We start from the raw sequence: 19,111 nt of genomic DNA, 5'->3' as shown, positions 1-19,111 counted from the left end.
AGGATGACACGTCCAAGGCACCGTATGACGAGGAGCATTTGAGCATGGGAAGTCGAGGAGGAGATCTGCATAAGCAAAGGTGAGAAGAATGGCTAAAGAGGAGCCATGAGCACAAAGTATTCGAGGGATGCAACTTCATGATGGAAGACCTCAAGACGTGAAGGTACTTTAAGTAAAATGAGTGGAGTGATCTATATGCATGGGTCGGAGGTTAGACAAACAACTTAGGAGGACTCTACCTTAGAACTAATCGAAGCCTAACAACAATCGACTAATAGATAATATTCAGTTGATTGGTGTCTCATATCTTGAGTTTGGTCTATTTCGGGTAGTAGGATAGTATTAGTCGATTGATGGGTAAGATGCAGTCGACTGGTAATCCGAAGACCTCAGATTTAGACTGTTTGGGTATTAAGTTTGTATCACTTATGAGTAAGGAGTTGAGTCGACTGTCGATGATCGCTTTGTAACAACCGAATAATTTTTTTTTTGAGTCGATTGGCAAAATCGACTAGAGCTTACTAGAGGAGCACTGGAAGTTCAAGAATTGATTGGGATTGACTACAACAATCGAGCATGATTCAGACCAGTCGAGTAGATTGATGTGTGACAATAGTCAATTGATGGTTGCCTAACCAACAAATTCGAGCTAAAGGCTAGAAATAGGACTCAAGGCCTGTGAAAAGATTCAGATTTGCTTTGAAATACGTGCCAGCACTTTGATTCCTTAAAACCTTCATTGTTCACCAATTTACTTATATTTTCTTTTTCTTGTTGGCTGTTGCTGTTGCAAGAGGTTTCTTCTTATTGAATAAGAAAAAAAGTAGTGGATTTCGTGTGCATCGGTCTTGAATAGAGCAATCTAAGGGTTGTGAACTAAGTAAATCATAGGCATTCCACTCATTTGATTGTTTGTTGTTTTCTTATTTTCATGCGCATTATTTTTTTTAGAGTAATCAATACTATTGGTGAGTTGTGGTTTTCATACCCCTCTATCACATTGACAGCCTTATCCAACAATATATTGGAACGTCGGCATGATATCAAAATAGTTTCGTTTGGTCAAAGAGTAAAACACTAATATGGTTCAAAATTTTGAATCTTAGTTTGGACTATCCAATGAAACTTTGAAAAGAGATGATACTTTAATCCTTGTTTTTTTTTTCATTATAACTTAAGTGAGAGAAAGGAAGACAAGAGATTTTATCCAAATAAAATATATTAAAGATGAATGTAATAAGGTACTACTAAACAATGAAGAAATAAAAGAGCGGTGGAAGAGGTATTTTCATCAATTTTTTAATGAAGGTTTAAGTGACCAATTTTAGGTTGGTCAGATGAGTATAGAAATTTAAATTTTTATGTAGAATTCAAACTTTAGAAGTAGAACAAGCTTTAAATATTATGTACAATAGAAAAGCCATTAGACCAGATGATATTCCAATAGATGTATGGAAGTGCTTAGGGAAACAAGGTATTAAATAACTTACAAATTTATTTAACATGATATTGAAAACGAAAAAAATTACTAATCAATGGAGAGTAAGTGCTCTAGTTCCTTTATATAAGAATAAGGGAGACATACAAAATTATGTAAACTATAGTGGTATTAAACTAATGAGTCATACCATCAAATATTATGGAAAAGTAATAGAAAAAAGATTAAGGGGATTGACCAAAAATCAATTTGGGTTGATGCTTGGAAGGTCGACAATAGAAGCTATCTTTTTAGACAACTAATTGAAAAATATTGGGAGCAAAAACAAGATCTACACATGATATTCATTGACTTAGAAAAAACTTATGATAGAGTCCTAAGAGAAATTATACGGAGAATTCTAGAAAAGAGAGGTGTTAATGTAACATATATTAAGCTAATTAAGGATATGTACGAGGATGTAACGACTAGAGTAAAGACTTCAGGCGGAGTAGCTGAAACATTTCCAATAAAGATAGGGTTATATCAAGGATCAATTCTAAATCCCTATCTTTTTACACTAATTATGGACGAACTCACTACACACATTTAACACACAGTATCATGGTGCATATGCAGATGATATTGGCTTGGTAGATGAAATACGTGAAGGAGTAAACGCTAAACTAGAATTTTGACGGAAAATACTAGAAGGGAAAAAATTTATGCTTAGTAGAATAAAGACATAATATACAACAACAACAACAACCAAGCCTTTTCCCACTAGGTGGGGTCGGCTGTATGAGTCCTTTTACGCCATTGAGCTCTATCTCCTATTATATCATCATCTATATTTAAATAACTTTTATCTTGTTTTATTGTTGCTAACCAAGTCTTTTTTGGTCTTCCTCTTCCTCGATTAATTTGTCATGGTTTCACATCGCCTAACTGGAGCATTTATTGGTCGTCAAGTATGTATCCATACCATCTTAATGCGTCTCTCAGAGTTTTCCTTTAGTAGATGCAACCTTGACTTTCTCTCTAATATTCTCGCTTGCCCATCCTTGTACGCCCACACATCCACCTTAACATCCTCATCTCTACGACTCTCATCTTCTGCTTGTGTGCTCACTTCATAACCCAATAGTATTTAAATCCAAAAATAGAAGTGAATTGACTTAAGTTTAAGAGGTATTTGAACAACATAAAACACTCGACGCCCTCCATTTCACCCATCCCGCTTGATTCCATGTAAGACATCTCTCAATCCTCCATCATTTGTAAAATGATCCTAAATATTTAAATCGCTTGGTTCGTGCAACTCGACCTCTCCTATCTTAACAATTGTTTCATTACTTCTAATATTGCTAAACTTAAATTCCATATATTCTATCTTTAATCTACTAACCTTAAAACCTTTCCCTTCTAGTGTTTCCCTCCAAGATTCTAGCTTAGCATTTACTCCTTCACGTGTCTCATCTACCAAAATAATATCATCTCAAACAACATGCACCACGGTACTGTGTCTTGAATGTGCGTAGTGAGTTCGTCCATAATTAGTGTAAAAAGATAGGGACTTAGAGATCTGATGTAACCCTATCTTTATTGAAAATGCTTCATTCTTCACCTGAAGTCTTTACTCTGGTCGTTACATCCTCATACATATCCTTAATTAGTTCAATATATGTTACGCTAACACCTCTTTTCTAAAATTAACTATATAATTTCTCTTGGGACTCTATCATACGCTTTTTCTAAGTCAATGAATACCATATGTAGATCTTGTTTTGCTCCGATATTTTTCAATTAATTGTCTAAGAAGATGTATAGCTTCTATTATCGACCTTCCAAGCATGAACCCAAATTGATTTTCTCACCGTTGTCTCCTTCCTTAATCTTTTTTATTACTTTTTCCAAAGTTTCATGGTATGACTCATTAGTTTAATACCCTATAGTTTGCATAATTTTGTACGTCTCCCTTATTCTTATATAAGGGAGCTAGAGTACTTATCCTCCATTGATCGACATTTTTTTGTTTTCAATATAATGCTAAATAATTTTGTAAGCCATTCAATACCTTGTTTCCTAAGCACTTCCATACCTCTATTGAATATCATCCGGTCCAACGGCTTTTCCATTGTGCATCTCATTTAAAGTTTGTTTTACTCAAGTTTGAATTCTACGATAAAAATTAAAATTTCATGCTCATTCGACCTAATTAAATTACCCAAATTAAGTTGGTCTCCTAAACCTTCATTAAAAAGTTGATGAAAATACCTCTTCCACCGCTCTTTTATTTCTCCATCGCTACTAATACCCTATTACATTCATCTTTAATACATTTTATTTGGTTAAGATCTTTTGTTTTCCTTTCTCTCACTTTAGCTATTCTATAAATGTCTCTTTCCCCTTCTTTTAGATCCAATTTTTGATATAACCGTTCAAAAGTTTTATTTTTGCTTCACTCACTACTTTCTTAGCTTCTTTCTGGGTTATTGTATATTTTTTTTAAGTTTTCCTCATTCTTACATATATATAATTCCTTATAAGCTATTCGTTTTTCCTTCACTTTCTCTTGTACTTTTTCATTCCACCACCAAGATTCCTTATGGTGCATGTCCTTTTGACTCACTGAGTACTCTTAGCTATTATTTTCAATTTTGATACCATCTTAACTTATGTCGTATTAGAGTGTATATTTCACGAAATATTTGTACTTCTACCGTCTCTTTAAATATATTTTGCTTTCTATTTTTTAACTTTCACCGCTTAATTTTAGCAGTCGTATATATCTTCTTTCTATTAATATTATGTTTAAGGCGTATATCCAACACTACGTTGGTAGTTAAGCTTTATCCAAGGATGACCTTGTAATCTTTGCAAATCTTTCTATCTTTTTTTCTAACTATAAGGAAGTCAATTTGTGATTTTATTATTCCCACTTTTGAACGTGACTAAGTGTTCTTCTATTTTTTAAAAAAACGTATTAGTTAATATAAGGTCATATGCTATCGCAAAATTTAATATAGTTTTCCTTCCTCATTTCTCGTTCCAAACCTATAACCCCCATATACCCCCTCATATTTCTCATTTTTCACTCCGACATGTCCATTTAGATCACCTCCTATTAAAATCCTTTCATTTGGTGAAATATTTTGTAATATTTCATCTAAGTCCTCCCAAAACCTTGATTTGGTAGCTTTATCTAATCCTACTTGTGGTGCATATATGCTAATTATGTTCATAGTTTCTTTCACCACTATTATCTTAAGGGCTATAATTCTATCCCCTTTTCTAACTACTCCTACAACTTCATCCTTTAACAAACTATCTACAATAATACCCACTCCATTTCTTGTTTTACTCTTTCTAGTGTACTATAACTTAAAACCCGTGTTCTCTATCATCTTTGCCTTCTCACCTGTCCATTTTGTCTCTTGTACGCACAAAATATTAATTTTTCTCCTAATCATCATATCTACTACCTCCATTGATTTACCAGTGAGAGTTCCTATGTTCCAAGTTCCAAATCTTAGATTATTAGTTTTCCTATCATATTTGTTTTGATCTAACCTATGGTGTGAGAACTCTTGCCTATTTAACACTACACCCAAGTTCTCATGGAGATGTAGCGGTCCTTGCTGAGACGTTACAGTCGGACCCTGTAACGCGAACTCTTGCATATTTATCACTACACCCGAGTTCTGGAGATGTAGCGGTCCTTGCCGAGACGTTATAGTCGGACCCTGCAACGCGTTCCTTCCGGGGAACAACCTAGCATTAGCATAATAGTTTGATGGATTCATTCATGAAATATTTGCCATAGTTTGACGCTGGCTGGCAACCTAACGCAACCCTCCTCCTTTATCCGGGCTTGGGACCGGCCATGACCGGTCATCATGGGCGAGGTTTAAAGACATAATATATGAAATTTATATTTAGTAATATTAGACTTAATGAGACATTTGTTAAGATGGGAGATGATGAGTTGCCCGGAACCGAGAGTTTTAAATATTTAGGATTATTTTTATAAAATGATGAAGAGATTGAGAGAGATGTCCTATATAGTATACAAGCAGGATGGTTGAAATGGAGGAGAGCGCCGTGTGTTTTATGTGACCGTAAATTACTTCTAAAATTTAAAGGAAAGTTCTACAAAACTGCAGTTAGATCTACTATGTTATATGAAGCTGAATGTTAGGGTATGACTCGAGCACATGAGCAGAAGATACGAGTTGCAAAGATGAGGATGCTAAGGTGGATGTGTGGACATACGAGGATAGATAGAATAAGAAATGAGAGCATTTGAGAGAAAGTCGGAGTTGTATCTATTGAAGGAAAATTCCAAGAGACACATTTAAGATGGTATGAGTATGTACTTAGTCAACCAATAAATGTTCCAGTTAGGCGATGTGAAACTATGACAAACATGTATATCAAACGAGGAAGATAAAAATAGATTTGGTTAGCAACAATAAAATAAAATAAAATTTATTTAAATATAGATGATGATATAGTAGGAGATAGAGCTCAATTACATAAAAGGATCCATATAGCCGGCCTCACCTAGTGAGATAAACCTTGGTTGTTGTTGTACTTATATGAAAAATTAGTCTAAGCTTTAACAACATGAAGTTGCAAGTCCGAAAAATAATTGTCTTATAAGAGTTTGCTAAAATTGTCATCCAAATCACCCTCTTGAATTTTTGTTTTGATAGTTTAAAATCTAGCGACATAGTCGAAACACAATGTTCAAGTAAATTAGTAAAAAAACTGAAACCCAATACTGACCAACATGGCTACTCCTACTTCTGCCACTAATACAGATCTCATGTTGGTAAGTATTGTGTCATATTGACACTCAAAAAACCTTGTTATTGCCTTTTTATATGCAATCCTTGTCCCATATGTTATCATGGAATTCGTTTGTTGTGCGTGTCAAATACTGATTTCTTTATGTGAATATTTTTTCTTCATAGTGAATGGTTGTCTTTTTTTTTCTTCTAATACATATACATCATTTGAAATATTAGATGTTTCCAGTCTCTATAAATGCCTCAGACAATCATCAAATCCCTGAAGTACAAAAACATTGTATCCTTGTTGCTGCTAGCAATCCCTACCCTCTCCCTACTCCTGTCTATCGACCTCCTGTCTCAAGTTTAGAACACAAGGAGAATACTGAAGTACAAACAGAGAGTTTCCTTGCTGATGCTGAGACTGTTGCAAAATCATTTAGCCAGGTAATAAAGGCATTATACAACATAATTTTTTGTTCCATATGTGTGGTAGTGAACTAGTAGGAAGTTCTGTTTCCTGTTTTACTGATATGCTTGATTACTCTTTTGCAGTGCTTTGTCTCATTGTCCGTGATTTCACCTAAACAACTACCTAAATTGAGATCAATATATAATTGGGTATTCATGTCTCCATCACAAGTCATTTAATTATGTCATACATATATTTTTTGTTAATAATTTTAAGTTCTTTAATGTGAAATCACTTGATACTTTGCCTGAAAATTGTTGGCTCGGTCAATATTCATGTAAAGCATGGACTATTTATTTATATACCTTACTATACAGTGACTGCTACTAAGTACAGTCTTTACTTTTCTTGAATGAAGCTTATACTACGTAAGATTCCTATTCCTCTCTTCTTATGAACTTCTATGATTCTATGTTGCTCCTTGCATACTACACCAGTTGATAATGATTGGATTTACATGGCTACTTTCTTACTTCTGTTGCTTGAACCAAAGTTTGAAGTATATCATTTTTGACTTGGGTACCCCCATCTAGAATGATACCATGCCTATGCTATGCAAGTATGCATATACTGTGTCCTGGTGGCACCAATTATGAAGTAGGAGGGAGGAAGACAAAAACGCTCACTTAGAGGAGGAGAAACCCTTGTTGATGCCTGTGGGATTTGTTCTCAGAAGGCAGGATCAAGAGGGTGCCTGTGGGATTAACTGGTTTACAGTTTGAAAATTAATGGTTTAGGTTATTAACTTTTTGTTGGGCTTTGTCCTCAGTAATTATTTGCTGTTTTTGATCTATGGTTCGACAATGACATTTAATCTGGATATCAATGGTAAGTGCTAGTGGGCGGTGAGCGATGGCAGGTGGTGAGCATCCAATCCTATGATTTTGGCCCCCAGGTGGAACGATATGCTTTGCTCTTGTTGTCATGGAACAACACTTCAGTCCTTGAATAGAGCATTTGATGAATGTGTTTCCTACCCGTTTGTATTTTATGTATCCGCTCATGTTGAACAAACAAAAAGTTGCAGTTGCATCTACAAGGGTGACTGAAAAGCAACAGAGTGACACATCTCAGGTGACCAATATGTTTCAGCCTCTAGGTTGTGATAGATTAGTTCAGTTGCCTCATTGTTTAACCTGGTTTACGCCTATCCCTTTAGTTTAATTGGATCAGCTCAACATTAAATCCCTTAGTTGTTATGGCCAATTGACCTTGTAAGGGTTGTACTGTAGATATTGTGAATATTGTGGAAGTAATCACTAATTTTATATCCATATATGTACTTTTTTGTGTATATATATAATAAGATGGACTAGGACATTGCTTCTCAAGTTTATTCTCTCCCATTTATTCCATTCAACAAGGCATCAGAAGAGCCAGGAGAGAGAAACAATCATCCTTTTTCTTCGTTCATGTTCTTATTATCCCTACCCATTCTAATTATTTGTCTTTAGTTGCACAATGTAGCAGCACCACTAGGACTTTAGCAGTAATGTTGAGTCTGTATAAAAATTCTAGGGTTAATTGTTACAATAATATTCATTGTTGGGTTCTGTATTTGTTGACACTATGGTTTCCTCTCATTCACAATCTTGTGAAGTTGTCAAACAATTTTATGTCTGTGTTGGATCACTTGGTGATGCTGACTTTATGGATTAAAAAGTGGCTACTTTGGTGTTTGCAGCAGGGGCCGTATAGTATATGTGGTTGGTGCCAATAGTCTGATTAGCATTGATATACAATCTATGTGATTATATATGCAGCTGCAATTGCGAATATCCAACTATCTGAACATGTGTTTCACTTGAACTAGTTTAGGTTGAACCAAATAAAATAAAAATCCTAATTATCACTTGTCTAGCTCCCTTCACAAATAAATGGATTTTGTTTTTTTGTTCCCTTGAGAGGATTAATTATTATAATTGTGCAATACTTTAAAGGTGTTGGGATCTAATTATAAATAGAATAATGCTTAATTGATATCATATAGACTTCATGGTGATAATCTATATTAATGTAGAGTGGACTACCTATAAAAAACTAATATTTTTTTTTATCTCTGACATGGTATTAGAGCCTTTAATGATTTCTCGCCAAGGCTATTCCTATTGCAAATTTTCTTTTTCATCATTGCATTGTGATTCAATTTAGTTTGTGATTTTTTCTAATTCCATACATCATTGGGTTTCTTTCTTGGGCAAAAATTAAAAGGCGCCTCTTATTATCATTTTTCATTAGAAGGGTGCCTTTTTTTTAAAAAAAAAAAAAATCAAAACAACATTGTATGACTTTTTCTTTTTTCATTTTGAAAATACCTTTATTTTAGTGTTGTTGTACCAACTACAATCATAGCTGATACAACATAGAACAAAATTGCTCTAACTTGCTCGAAATTACAACACAGAATACTTTTATATTAAAATATATTTTACCAACTAGGTCAAAATTGCTTAAATTTGATCAAAATCACTCTAACTTGATTAAAATCGTTTTAACATTATTGTGGTAGCTATGGTTGAAGTTGCTACAAGTTGTAGCATCTACGGCTATAACTGTTACAACAATGTTGATGTAATTTTGATCAATCTGGAGCAATTTTATTGTGATGATAATTGCTACAACTTGATCCACGTTATAGTAGCTATGTCCATGGCTACTACTAGTTGTAGTAGCTATAGACATAGCTACTACGACATTGTTAAAGCGATTGTGACCAAATTTGAGCGTTTTTGTTCAAGTTCGAGTAATTTTGACCAAGTTGGCAAAATGTATTTTTATACATGAGGGTTTTATGTGTAGTAATTTTGATTAAATTGGACCGAAAAGTAGAAGTTGAACCGGCTTACTTTAACACATTATAATAGCTATGACCATAGTTGCTACACATTGTAGCAACTACGACTATAGCTGAACAACTCCTATATAAGTGTATTAGGGCGCTGTTTTGACTCTTTTTGAAAGTCGAAAAGCATAATAAGTGGTGCCCTTTGGATTTTTTTCCCATCGTTGTTCCCATTTCCTGATGTCAGACCAACTCCTACTTGCAGAAATCATGAGATCAACATTATCGGAGATCTTGTACATTATTTCTTGCATCATATTTTGAATAGTGACACTCTTTGCCAGGAAACTGCATTGCTTTTTCTGCCTTTTGCTTCCTGCTTCTGCCTTCTGTTCTTGCAAGATCTTCCCAGAAATAGATTTGTCATAGGATTTCTTCTTCACAACTTCACTTTAACAAAGACTCTGTTCAGCAACAAATTTATTTGCTTGGCTGTATCCAAGAATGTTTCTGGATCTTCGTTGTTATTTCCATAAATCCAGCATCACATCACTTTCTCTACCATTTCATTTTCATTTTCTTTTTTAATAATTCAAAACAGATGCGACCTTCAAGTTTGGTGGAGACCTATGCTGTGCTTCCTTCAGAATATATCTGGTTTCAATTGATATTTATTAATTGGTCCTCTGTTAGATTTGGTGGTTCTAAACAGAGTCTGTGTTCAGATTTATTCTTGGTGCTGTGAAGCTAGCAGCCAACTCCATCTTGTGTATCTTGTGCAAACTTTTACGAGACCGGTGCTCTTCCTCTAAATATGGTTCCATATAAGGAAGCATTCCAGAATGGTATCCTCGTAAACAGACCTACCATTGATATATTAGTTGAAGAGTATCTTTAAGATGTCTTAAGTGTCTAACCTCTCAGGTGCATTATGTCAGTCTTATTGGTGGTTTAAGAAGATAATTCTACTGCTTATATGACTTAGATTATGGATCAAACATCTAAATTCTATCTTTAAGAGCCTTTGCGAGTATGTCTGATAAAATTAATTTCTTCTTTATTTTACACCACCATCTAACCTTATTCATGCCACTTCGTAGCAGATGAGTCACTCTCCTCTGGGAAATGTGTTGGTAGGCTACCTATACACTATCTTTGCAACTTTATTCAATCCTTTGCATGCCTATTTTTTCTTTCTATTTATTATCTCTGAGCAAACACACTAAGTCACTTAATTGTTCGATAATCTTCATTTCTGATTCAAATTTTGTATAGGACATGCGTGTTAAGGATTGTATCAGTTGGTAGTGACTACATGCTCAACTCTTCTTATAGTTAATTCTTGTGCAATCAAAATTCATAGTCATCATAAACATCCTAGCCTACTAAATGCAGAAAATTTCTAGTTAGTCTAATCTTCAAAGTCTAGAATGCGTGCCTTGCCAATTAAACCATGTCCTATCGTCATTTCTGAATTGTGTTCATAATGTGCTTTTTTGCACTTTTTTCCTTGGTACACTTTGATATCTGGATTGGTAGTCGAGTTTCTTGGAAAATTTGTTTTCAAATACTTTTTTATATTTACTAATTTTTCTAGAAATGATGTCTCATCTTATTGAAAGAGTGTTACGAGTCTTTTCCTTCTTTTGTTCTTTTTTATGCTGAGATAAAACTCAGTTTAGTGTATCCATTAAAGTCTCAAGAAGTGGCTATGCCTGTTGGAACCTCAAGGTTGTTTTGACGTGATCAACAACTTAAGTTAGGTTCTGTCGTGTTTTAACCTTGTGTCTAAGTGTGCAGGAGCTTAGGAGCACAGGGAGTCGAGCAAAAGACGCAGCTAGCGAGAAGGACAGCACGGGAGAGTGCCGACGGGCTCGGTGCGTCTGAGTACGAGGTGCTGTGGAAGAGTACGCGGGCGGACGAGAAGGAGGCGCGCGGCGTTTCCGAGGGACGAGAAGCCGGAGCGGAAGGTTGCTCGAGAAGGCCGAAATTGGGTTCGGGTGAGCCTTATTTCGGTTGGTTGAAATCACCCAAGCGAGCGGAACTAGAGCGGAAGATCCGGACCGAGGCGAGCAGCACCGGAGCAGAAGACTCGGACCAAAAGTCAACATTGTTGACTTTAGTGATCCGGGCGCCCGGACCAGTCCGGGCGCTCGGAGCCATTCCGGGCACTCGAAATTGAATCTTGACCGGATCGCGGTCAAACGCGATCCGTTGCGAAGAGGATAAAATTTTATCCCCTCGCAGGTGCCCAACCAAGGCTATAAATACAACCTTGGTCCAGAAGCTTTTCAATTCGATTCAAGAAATTGTAACAACACTTGTGCGCTTCTATTATTTTGTTTAGTTTCCTTCTTTCTTTCTGTGCTTACACTGCTATAAACGAGGCTTCCCCGCCTGAAGGAGAATTTAGTGCGATCATCTTCCTTGGATTAATAACCTCCCCGGTTGTAACCAAGTCAAATCCGGTGCCTCTTTTTTTTTGTTATTTTCTGTTTATTTAATTTATGCAAGTGTTACTTTGAAAGTCCGTGAAGGGTAGTTTGTTTTTATTTGTGCAGGCTATTTAACCCCCTTCTAGCCCAGCAACGCGGTCTAACAAGTGGTATCAGAGCCAGGACGCTTCAGTAGGACTAACCGTCGATTGAAGCACCTAACAAATGGCTGAACCGAGCATATATCCACCGAAGTTCGAGGGGGAGTTCGTGAAAAAGCGAATGCAGGTATTTTTCAAAACGGATTTTGAGTTGCTCTTAATTATGGAATTTGGTTTTGTAGTACCGGAGGGCAAAGAAAAATACCAGTGGACGAAAAAGGAGCAGGCTGACTACGTAGCAAACGACAAAGCAGAATTCCATCTGCTGAGCGTCCTTCCGCCACAAGAAGTCAACTGGATCGGCAACTACGACTCAGCAAAGGAACTGTGGGAAAAGTTCCTGTGGTTGCACAAAGGAACGTCTGAAGCCAAGCTCGCAAGATGGGATTTGCTTCGCAACCAGCTCACCAGCCTGAGACTTGATGAAGACGAAACAGTTGCGCATCTGCACTCGAGAATTAAGGAGCTTATCACCGGACTGCCGAATCTCGGAGAAAAGGTAAGTAATCGAGATTCGCTAAGGTACGCACTGAATTCTTTTCCTAGAAATACTAAATGGGCATCATTAGTAGATGTTTTTTATATATCTAAGGACTTAGAAACTATTTTCTTAGAAGAATTATTTTCCACATTTGAAGTGCATGAATCGAGATGTGCAGGTACGAAGGAGACAAAGTACAACATCACCCTAAAGGCATCGAGAGACGAACCGGAGTCAGAATCCTTTCTCGACGATGAAGAAATGATAATGATGGTAAGACATTTTAAGAAACTTTGTAAATCAAGAAAAACTAACTATCCGCAGGTTAGAAAGAGAAGGACTATCAGATGCTACCACTGCAATGAAGAAGACAACGTCAAGGACAACTACCCCAAGCTAAGGAACAAGGGTAGAGACAAAGGAAAGAAGCCTATCCAAAAACACAAGACTCTGAAAGCGACGTAGGACGATACGTTGTCCGAATCGAAAGTCGAGGCTTTCTCCGGACTTGTATTAATGGCGAGTCATCAAGACGAGGACTACGATTCAAGCTCATCCGAAATGAGCATCGAGAGCATCGATGAAGGGGGAGCTACGTTGGAAGAAAACAACAGTTCAGGAGGAGACACGGATAACGAGATTGACAAGGTAAGTCAGGTACAATCCCTTCCTCCCGATAAATTATTTAAGTTTGTTAAATTATTAACTAAGGATTGCTGTAAATTAGAAAAAGAGATTAAAAATTTAAAAGTAATTCTAGCTAAATCATGCCCATTAGAAAAATTAGACAAAGTAAAATTAGAAAATGAAAATTTGAAAATACAAGTAAATAACCTGAAAAATCATCCTTGTTCATCAAATACAAATTCTAGAAAATACAAGAATCTAAATTGGTATTATAGATTTCACAAGGGACAAATTAGGAATATTTTAAAGAAGTATATCCTTAAGAAATTCTTAGTTAATCCAGTTGGCTGGAACCTGTATTGGGTTCCAATGTCTTGTTTAATCTAAATTTTAATTAGACTTAGCGCTTTCAGTAAGAAGATTAAACAACTAATTTCTCTATGAGGTTTTGTCTAAGAAAGTGGTTGTTGTTCCAATAACCAAGAAGGCCTAGTGCCTTGTCACTTCCCGAAAGCCAAAATATTGAAATAAATGTTTAATTAACTTTCTGATAAAGCATTAAAATTAAAATTAGATAATGCTTTAAAAAAAAAATTTTAAAACATTTTTTTCTAAAAATTACTTAAAATTCTTTTTTAACTGTAGAATTTTTAACTTAGAATTTTTTTTTTTAAAAGTTCTCAAAAATATTTATGCTTGCAAATTTTTTTTACAAATTTGTCTAAACTTAGAAATTTTTTCTAAGTATTGAAATCAGTTATTGCAAATTTTTGATATCGATAATTTTCAAAAATTCCAAAGTTTTCTAAATTATTTCCCTTAGAAATTTTCTTGTTACCCTAATTTTTTATGTGATAAAAGGGGGAGAAGAAAGATGTTAAGTCTAGGGGGAGGTACATTACAATTTTTTTATTTTTTGCTTTACAATTTTTTATTTTTTGCACTTTATTGTAATATTATTTGTTTTACTTTTATGCCTATTTTTCCTATCTTAACTTAGGTTGCTCACATCAAAAAAGGGGAGATTGTTGGAACCCCAAGGTTGTTTTGATGTTATCAACAAGTTAAGTTAGGTCCTGTCGTGTTTTAACCTTGTGCCTAAGTGTGCAGGAGCTTAGGAGCACAGAGAGTCGAGCAAAAGACACAGCTAGCGAGAAGGACGACACGGGAGAGAGCCGACGAGCTCGGTGCGTCTGAGGTACGAGGTGCTGCGGAAGAGTACGCGGGCGGACGAGAAGGAGGCGCGCGGCGTTTCCGAGGGACGAGAAGCCGGAGCGGAAGGTTGCTCGAGAAGTTCGAAATTGGGTTCGGGTGAGCCTTATTTCGGTTTGTTGAAATCACCCAAGCGAGCGGAGCTGGAGCGGAAGACCCGGACCGAGGCAAGCAGCACCGGGACAGAAGGCCCGGACCAAAAGTCAACATTGTTGACTTTAGTGATCCGGGCGCCCGGAACCAGTCCGGGCGCTCGGAGACATTTCGGGTGCTTGAAATTGAATCTTGACCGGATCGCGGTCAAACACGATCCGTTGCGAAGGGGATAAAATTTTATCCCTTCGCAGGCGCCTTGAACCCTTCCAGGCGCCACGATTAAGACTATAAATACAGCCTTGGTCCAGAAGCTTTTCAATTCGATTCAAGAAATTGTAACAATACTTGTGCGCTTCTATTATTTTGTTTAACTTCCTTCTTTCTGTGCTTACACTGTTGTAACCGAGGCTTCTCCGCTTGAAGGAGAATTTAGTGCGATCATTTTTTTTGGATTAACAACCTCTCCGGTTGTAACCAAGTCAAATCCGGTGCCTCTTCTTTTTGTTATTTTCTGTTTATTTAATTTATGCAAGTGTTACTTTGAAAGTTCGTGAAAGGTAGTTTGTTTTTATTTGTGCAGACTATTCAACCCCCTTCTAGCCGGCCAACGCGGTCCAACAATGCCAACTTGCCAAGGTGTATTTCTTGACCTCTTTCATACCTTTGAAGACTCAAGTATGGTACCAACAAATGCCAACTTGCTACTCAAATCCTTGTTAATACTGGATCTGACCTTTGATTTGGACCTTCATTACTCTCTACAAAGGCACCAACAAGTGCACTACTTCACATCTTTCTCAAAATATCTCTTATACTTTTTTTCATCTATTTATTCTACCTTTTTATTTCATCTTTGGTTTCACATTCCATTCATAAACTATTTTTAGATGCTCTTTCTGATTTGAGATAGAGACAAGACATGATTGACAACATGATATCTTGCATTTTAATGACACTTGAGAGCTAGTTCCTCTTTCTCCCAAGTATACATATGTATTAAGTAGGTACTCATTGCAAAGAAGAAATTTGTAGGTATTGTGCATTGATTGAAACCCAATTTGTGGGAAAAGGGTACACTGAAATTTATGAAGTTGATTACATTGATACTTTTTTCTTATGACTAGGATTATTTTTGTGTGATTCTGGCTTCCTTTGGCTTCTAGTCACTTCCCTCATTGGATATCAATAATGCCTTCATGAGAATCTTAAGGAAGAGGTATACATGGAATAATCTCTTGGATTTGTTGCTATGAGAAAATGCTTGTGTTTAAGCTGTAGGTGTTTTAGTATAGGATCTAACAATTTACTAAGTTTGGTAAAATTCATCTTTGCACTTCTCTAATTCCATATGATTAGGTGCACACTAGATTAGTCAGAGTTTTATCAATTTTTTTTCCAGTTTGGAGCATGTATTCATCTCATTATTTATGTTGATGACATTAGTAGTTCCTACAATGATGATGATACAAGAATTACAAGTTGAAACCATAACTTTATTAACACTATGAAACCAAGATTTTGAGAAATCTAAGTATTTTCTTAGCAAATAGGTTGCTCTCCATGATTAGACATTTATCTTTCATAGAGAAACTACAAACTTGATATGCTTTTAATTTGCTTGAAGAACTAGGAACAGGAAGAGCTCCATAAAAACAAATCGTAGGATTGAGGCATAGACATAGATTAAAATTTCGAGTCATTTCACTTGATACTAGCGGAACATCTGGATCCGCCCATGGACCGGCACAATGTCGGCACTCGGAGGCGTCAAGCGGGTTCAATAACGAGTTCGGACGCGTCGTGCGAGCTCGAAACGCATCCGAACTTGTTGAGTGAGCTCGACGACGCTTTTGGACTAGTCGAGCGAGCCTGACGACGTTACTAGACTCATTGAGCGAGCTCGACGATGTGTCCGGACGTAGCACGCGAGCCTGGCGATGTGTCTGGATGCGTCGCGCGAGCCCGACGACCATCTAAAAAAATATTTTATTTTATTTTTTATATCTTTTATTTTTAAATATTTAGATTATTTTATTTTTAAATTTTTAGTTAATATATTTTATTAAAAATATCAAAATCTCGGCACGACTCGAGATTTTAAGCCATCGGCATAGGATCGTAAGCTTATAAAGTTTACTAAGAATAGTTTACAAATAAATGCCTATTGACCTTTAATATACAATATTACTATGAATATTTCAATCTTTATCATTCCAATATCAATAAATCAAATTACTCATTGTAAATAAATGAAAAAAAATATAATTTTTAGTGTTCCATGTATATATAACAAGTAATAACTTCAATAAAGATGAATCATAAATATTCAATGACTAATAATTACAACAATTAAAAGGTTTTCTTACTTGAAGTCAACAACAGTTATGTTATCAAGCATTCTCAAATGATATGACATGAAAAAAATTATTTGTTGTACTAAATCTCAATTGTTAAAATGTTTAATTGAATAAAAATATATTCCAATTAAGGAGGTGGGAACCAAGATTTTGTGTAGGAACTATAAGCAACTTAGGATCAGATTGTAGAATCGTAAAATTGTAGCCCAATTTAGATATTACTCAGAACTTGAATTGTTAAAGTCAGTTTGGATTTGGATCATAAGGTTTTAAGATCCTTAGGCATTGATTGCAATTTTGACTAACATAGTCGATACTCCTATGAACCTTAACTTAGTTGATGTTGAGATAGTAGATCCATGAGTGGGCCAATTGCATAACACCTATTATGCTTTTTAAAATATTGATTGGCTTTAGTAAATTGAATGCTTCATTAATTTTGCGTCGATTCAATTATCTTCTAACCCCTTACCTCATTTGGCACTCAGCGTTTGCTTTGTTTATAACTTGTCTAAATGGTTCAATAAATTTTTTTGGTTATTTGATTGTGTTCTCTTGATATGATCCTGATGACAAGGGCCATTTTTTTTTATTCTATTTAGTTGTATTGGTTCATCATCACACTTAATGTTTGGGTCTATTCCTTTAACACTTTCTTGGAGTGGACACTTTTAAATCAAAACATACAAACTGGGATAATCTTGACCTAAAGAAGATGTGCATATATATGGTCATCACTTTATATTTGAATATGCCTTTGCGAAAGTACTATATTTCTGAGTATCTCTTTCTCTACTAATCGAATTTCTAGTCGTGCAATGGAAATATCAGTTGTTTAAATCATAACCACCCACTTGTAACCCACATTAGATTTCCTATAAGTGACAGTAATGAAGTCCCATGTAAGATTAGAATCCAATGATACTATTTTATTTAATCTTATCTACTCTTCACCTTGGATTAGATAGAGCTTGAGATAGTTTGGGTGTTCTTAACAGAATCCAAAGCAGAGATAAAAGCAAAATTCTGCAGAAACAAGGAGGCATAAAAAATGAATCGAGATAATGGATGTGAGTTGCTATACATATGAATACTTTTTCCTGGAGCAATAAGAAGATCAAGGTCGGAGATAGACTTTGGGACAATAGATGGTGCTACAATAGCAACAGAATCTCAAATGGGTATGACAAACTTAACTCTTGATCTTCTGTGTAGGGTTTTTGTGGATGAGGCTTTGGTTTTGTTTTATTTGTAGGAGAGTATAGTGAATTAGGGAGAGACAACGGAATAGGAATAGAAAGAATTGGAGTACGAATAGGGAGAACCTTTATAAAAAACTAGAGTATAAGGTGTGGTAGTGGAGAAGAGAGTAGAAGAATTGGGGTTGGAACATGATGAAACTTTATAAAAGACTTGAGAGTAGATGGTGTGGTAGTGGGGAAGACAGTAGACTTAGAGAAGTTATCATCTACATAAATAAAGATTTGTTTCAAATATGGTTTAAAATCTCGAGCCAAGATTTCGGTTCCGGACCGAAACGATGTAGTTTTGCTACTGTATCATGTTGTGCCAATATAATTTAGGTATTTTTTAAATATAAAATATTTTAACTAAAATACAAAATTTAATCTAAATATATTTTTAAAAAATATAAGCCAATTTTAAGTTATCACAATCATAGCTAGGAGTTGTTTAAATTATTAACCTAAGTTACTTATTAAAGCCTATCACCCCTCCTTCCTTTGTTCCGTGATGACCACGGGCATGCGTGGCCTATGCGATGCATTCGGATGCTCGCCGGGCTCGTGCAATGTATCCAAATGCATCGTCGTGCCTGCACGATGCATCCGTCGAGTTGTGTCCTTGACAGAACGAGAAGTTTCACTCGTATCGGGTGAAACATCTCGAAATTTTAATCTATGGTTTCAAAGTAGAAGAATAGCATCAATGCCCCTTCTTCATGCATGAATAGCCAATATATATACCTTTGACAAATTTAGGAGTAGTTTATCTACTGATAAAAGATAAACAGAATAAAAACACCTAGATTGAGGTGAAATAAGTGAAGGCCATCATAAGGAAAAAGAATTGTGAAGAGATTTTGACCATGAAGAACTAAAGAAGACATGAATTTATAAGGTAGCATATAGTTCAAATAACATCATCCAAAAATTCAAGCGGAACTCCCATATAAGGTAATAGTGTATGAGCTGTTTCAACAACATGCCTATTTTTCCTCTAAGCAACACATTTTTGCTGGCATATATTGAGATAT

At 35.7% G+C, this 19,111-nt stretch overlaps 1 protein-coding gene and 1 long non-coding RNA gene across 3 annotated transcripts in view; both read left to right on the top strand.

The window, feature by feature from the left end:
• Positions 1-19,111, top strand: part of LOC122045557 (mediator of RNA polymerase II transcription subunit 25-like) — a 70,195-nt gene that overhangs the window by 25,876 nt on the left and 25,208 nt on the right. Inside the window, exons 5-6 of one of the 2 annotated variants that reach the window (XM_042605822.1) lie at positions 6,451-6,660; positions 6,769-6,834. In XM_042605822.1, coding sequence (XP_042461756.1) covers positions 6,451-6,660; positions 6,769-6,834 — 276 coding nt within the window. The remainder of the gene's footprint in view (positions 1-6,450; positions 6,661-6,768; positions 6,835-19,111) is intronic. The other variant, XM_042605825.1, reaches the window with a different exon arrangement.
• On the top strand, positions 12,609-15,696 carry LOC122045558. Its single transcript, XR_006130016.1, has 3 exons — positions 12,609-12,817; positions 15,060-15,115; positions 15,604-15,696. It is a non-coding gene; the product is annotated as an uncharacterized LOC122045558 (long non-coding RNA).

The sequence above is a fragment of the Zingiber officinale genome, chromosome 2B (genome assembly GCF_018446385.1).
Source record: "Zingiber officinale cultivar Zhangliang chromosome 2B, Zo_v1.1, whole genome shotgun sequence".
Taxonomy (NCBI): Eukaryota; Viridiplantae; Streptophyta; class Magnoliopsida; order Zingiberales; family Zingiberaceae; genus Zingiber; species Zingiber officinale.
The sequence above is the reverse complement of the archived record's forward strand: the minus strand, read 5'-3'. Positions and strand labels throughout refer to the sequence as shown.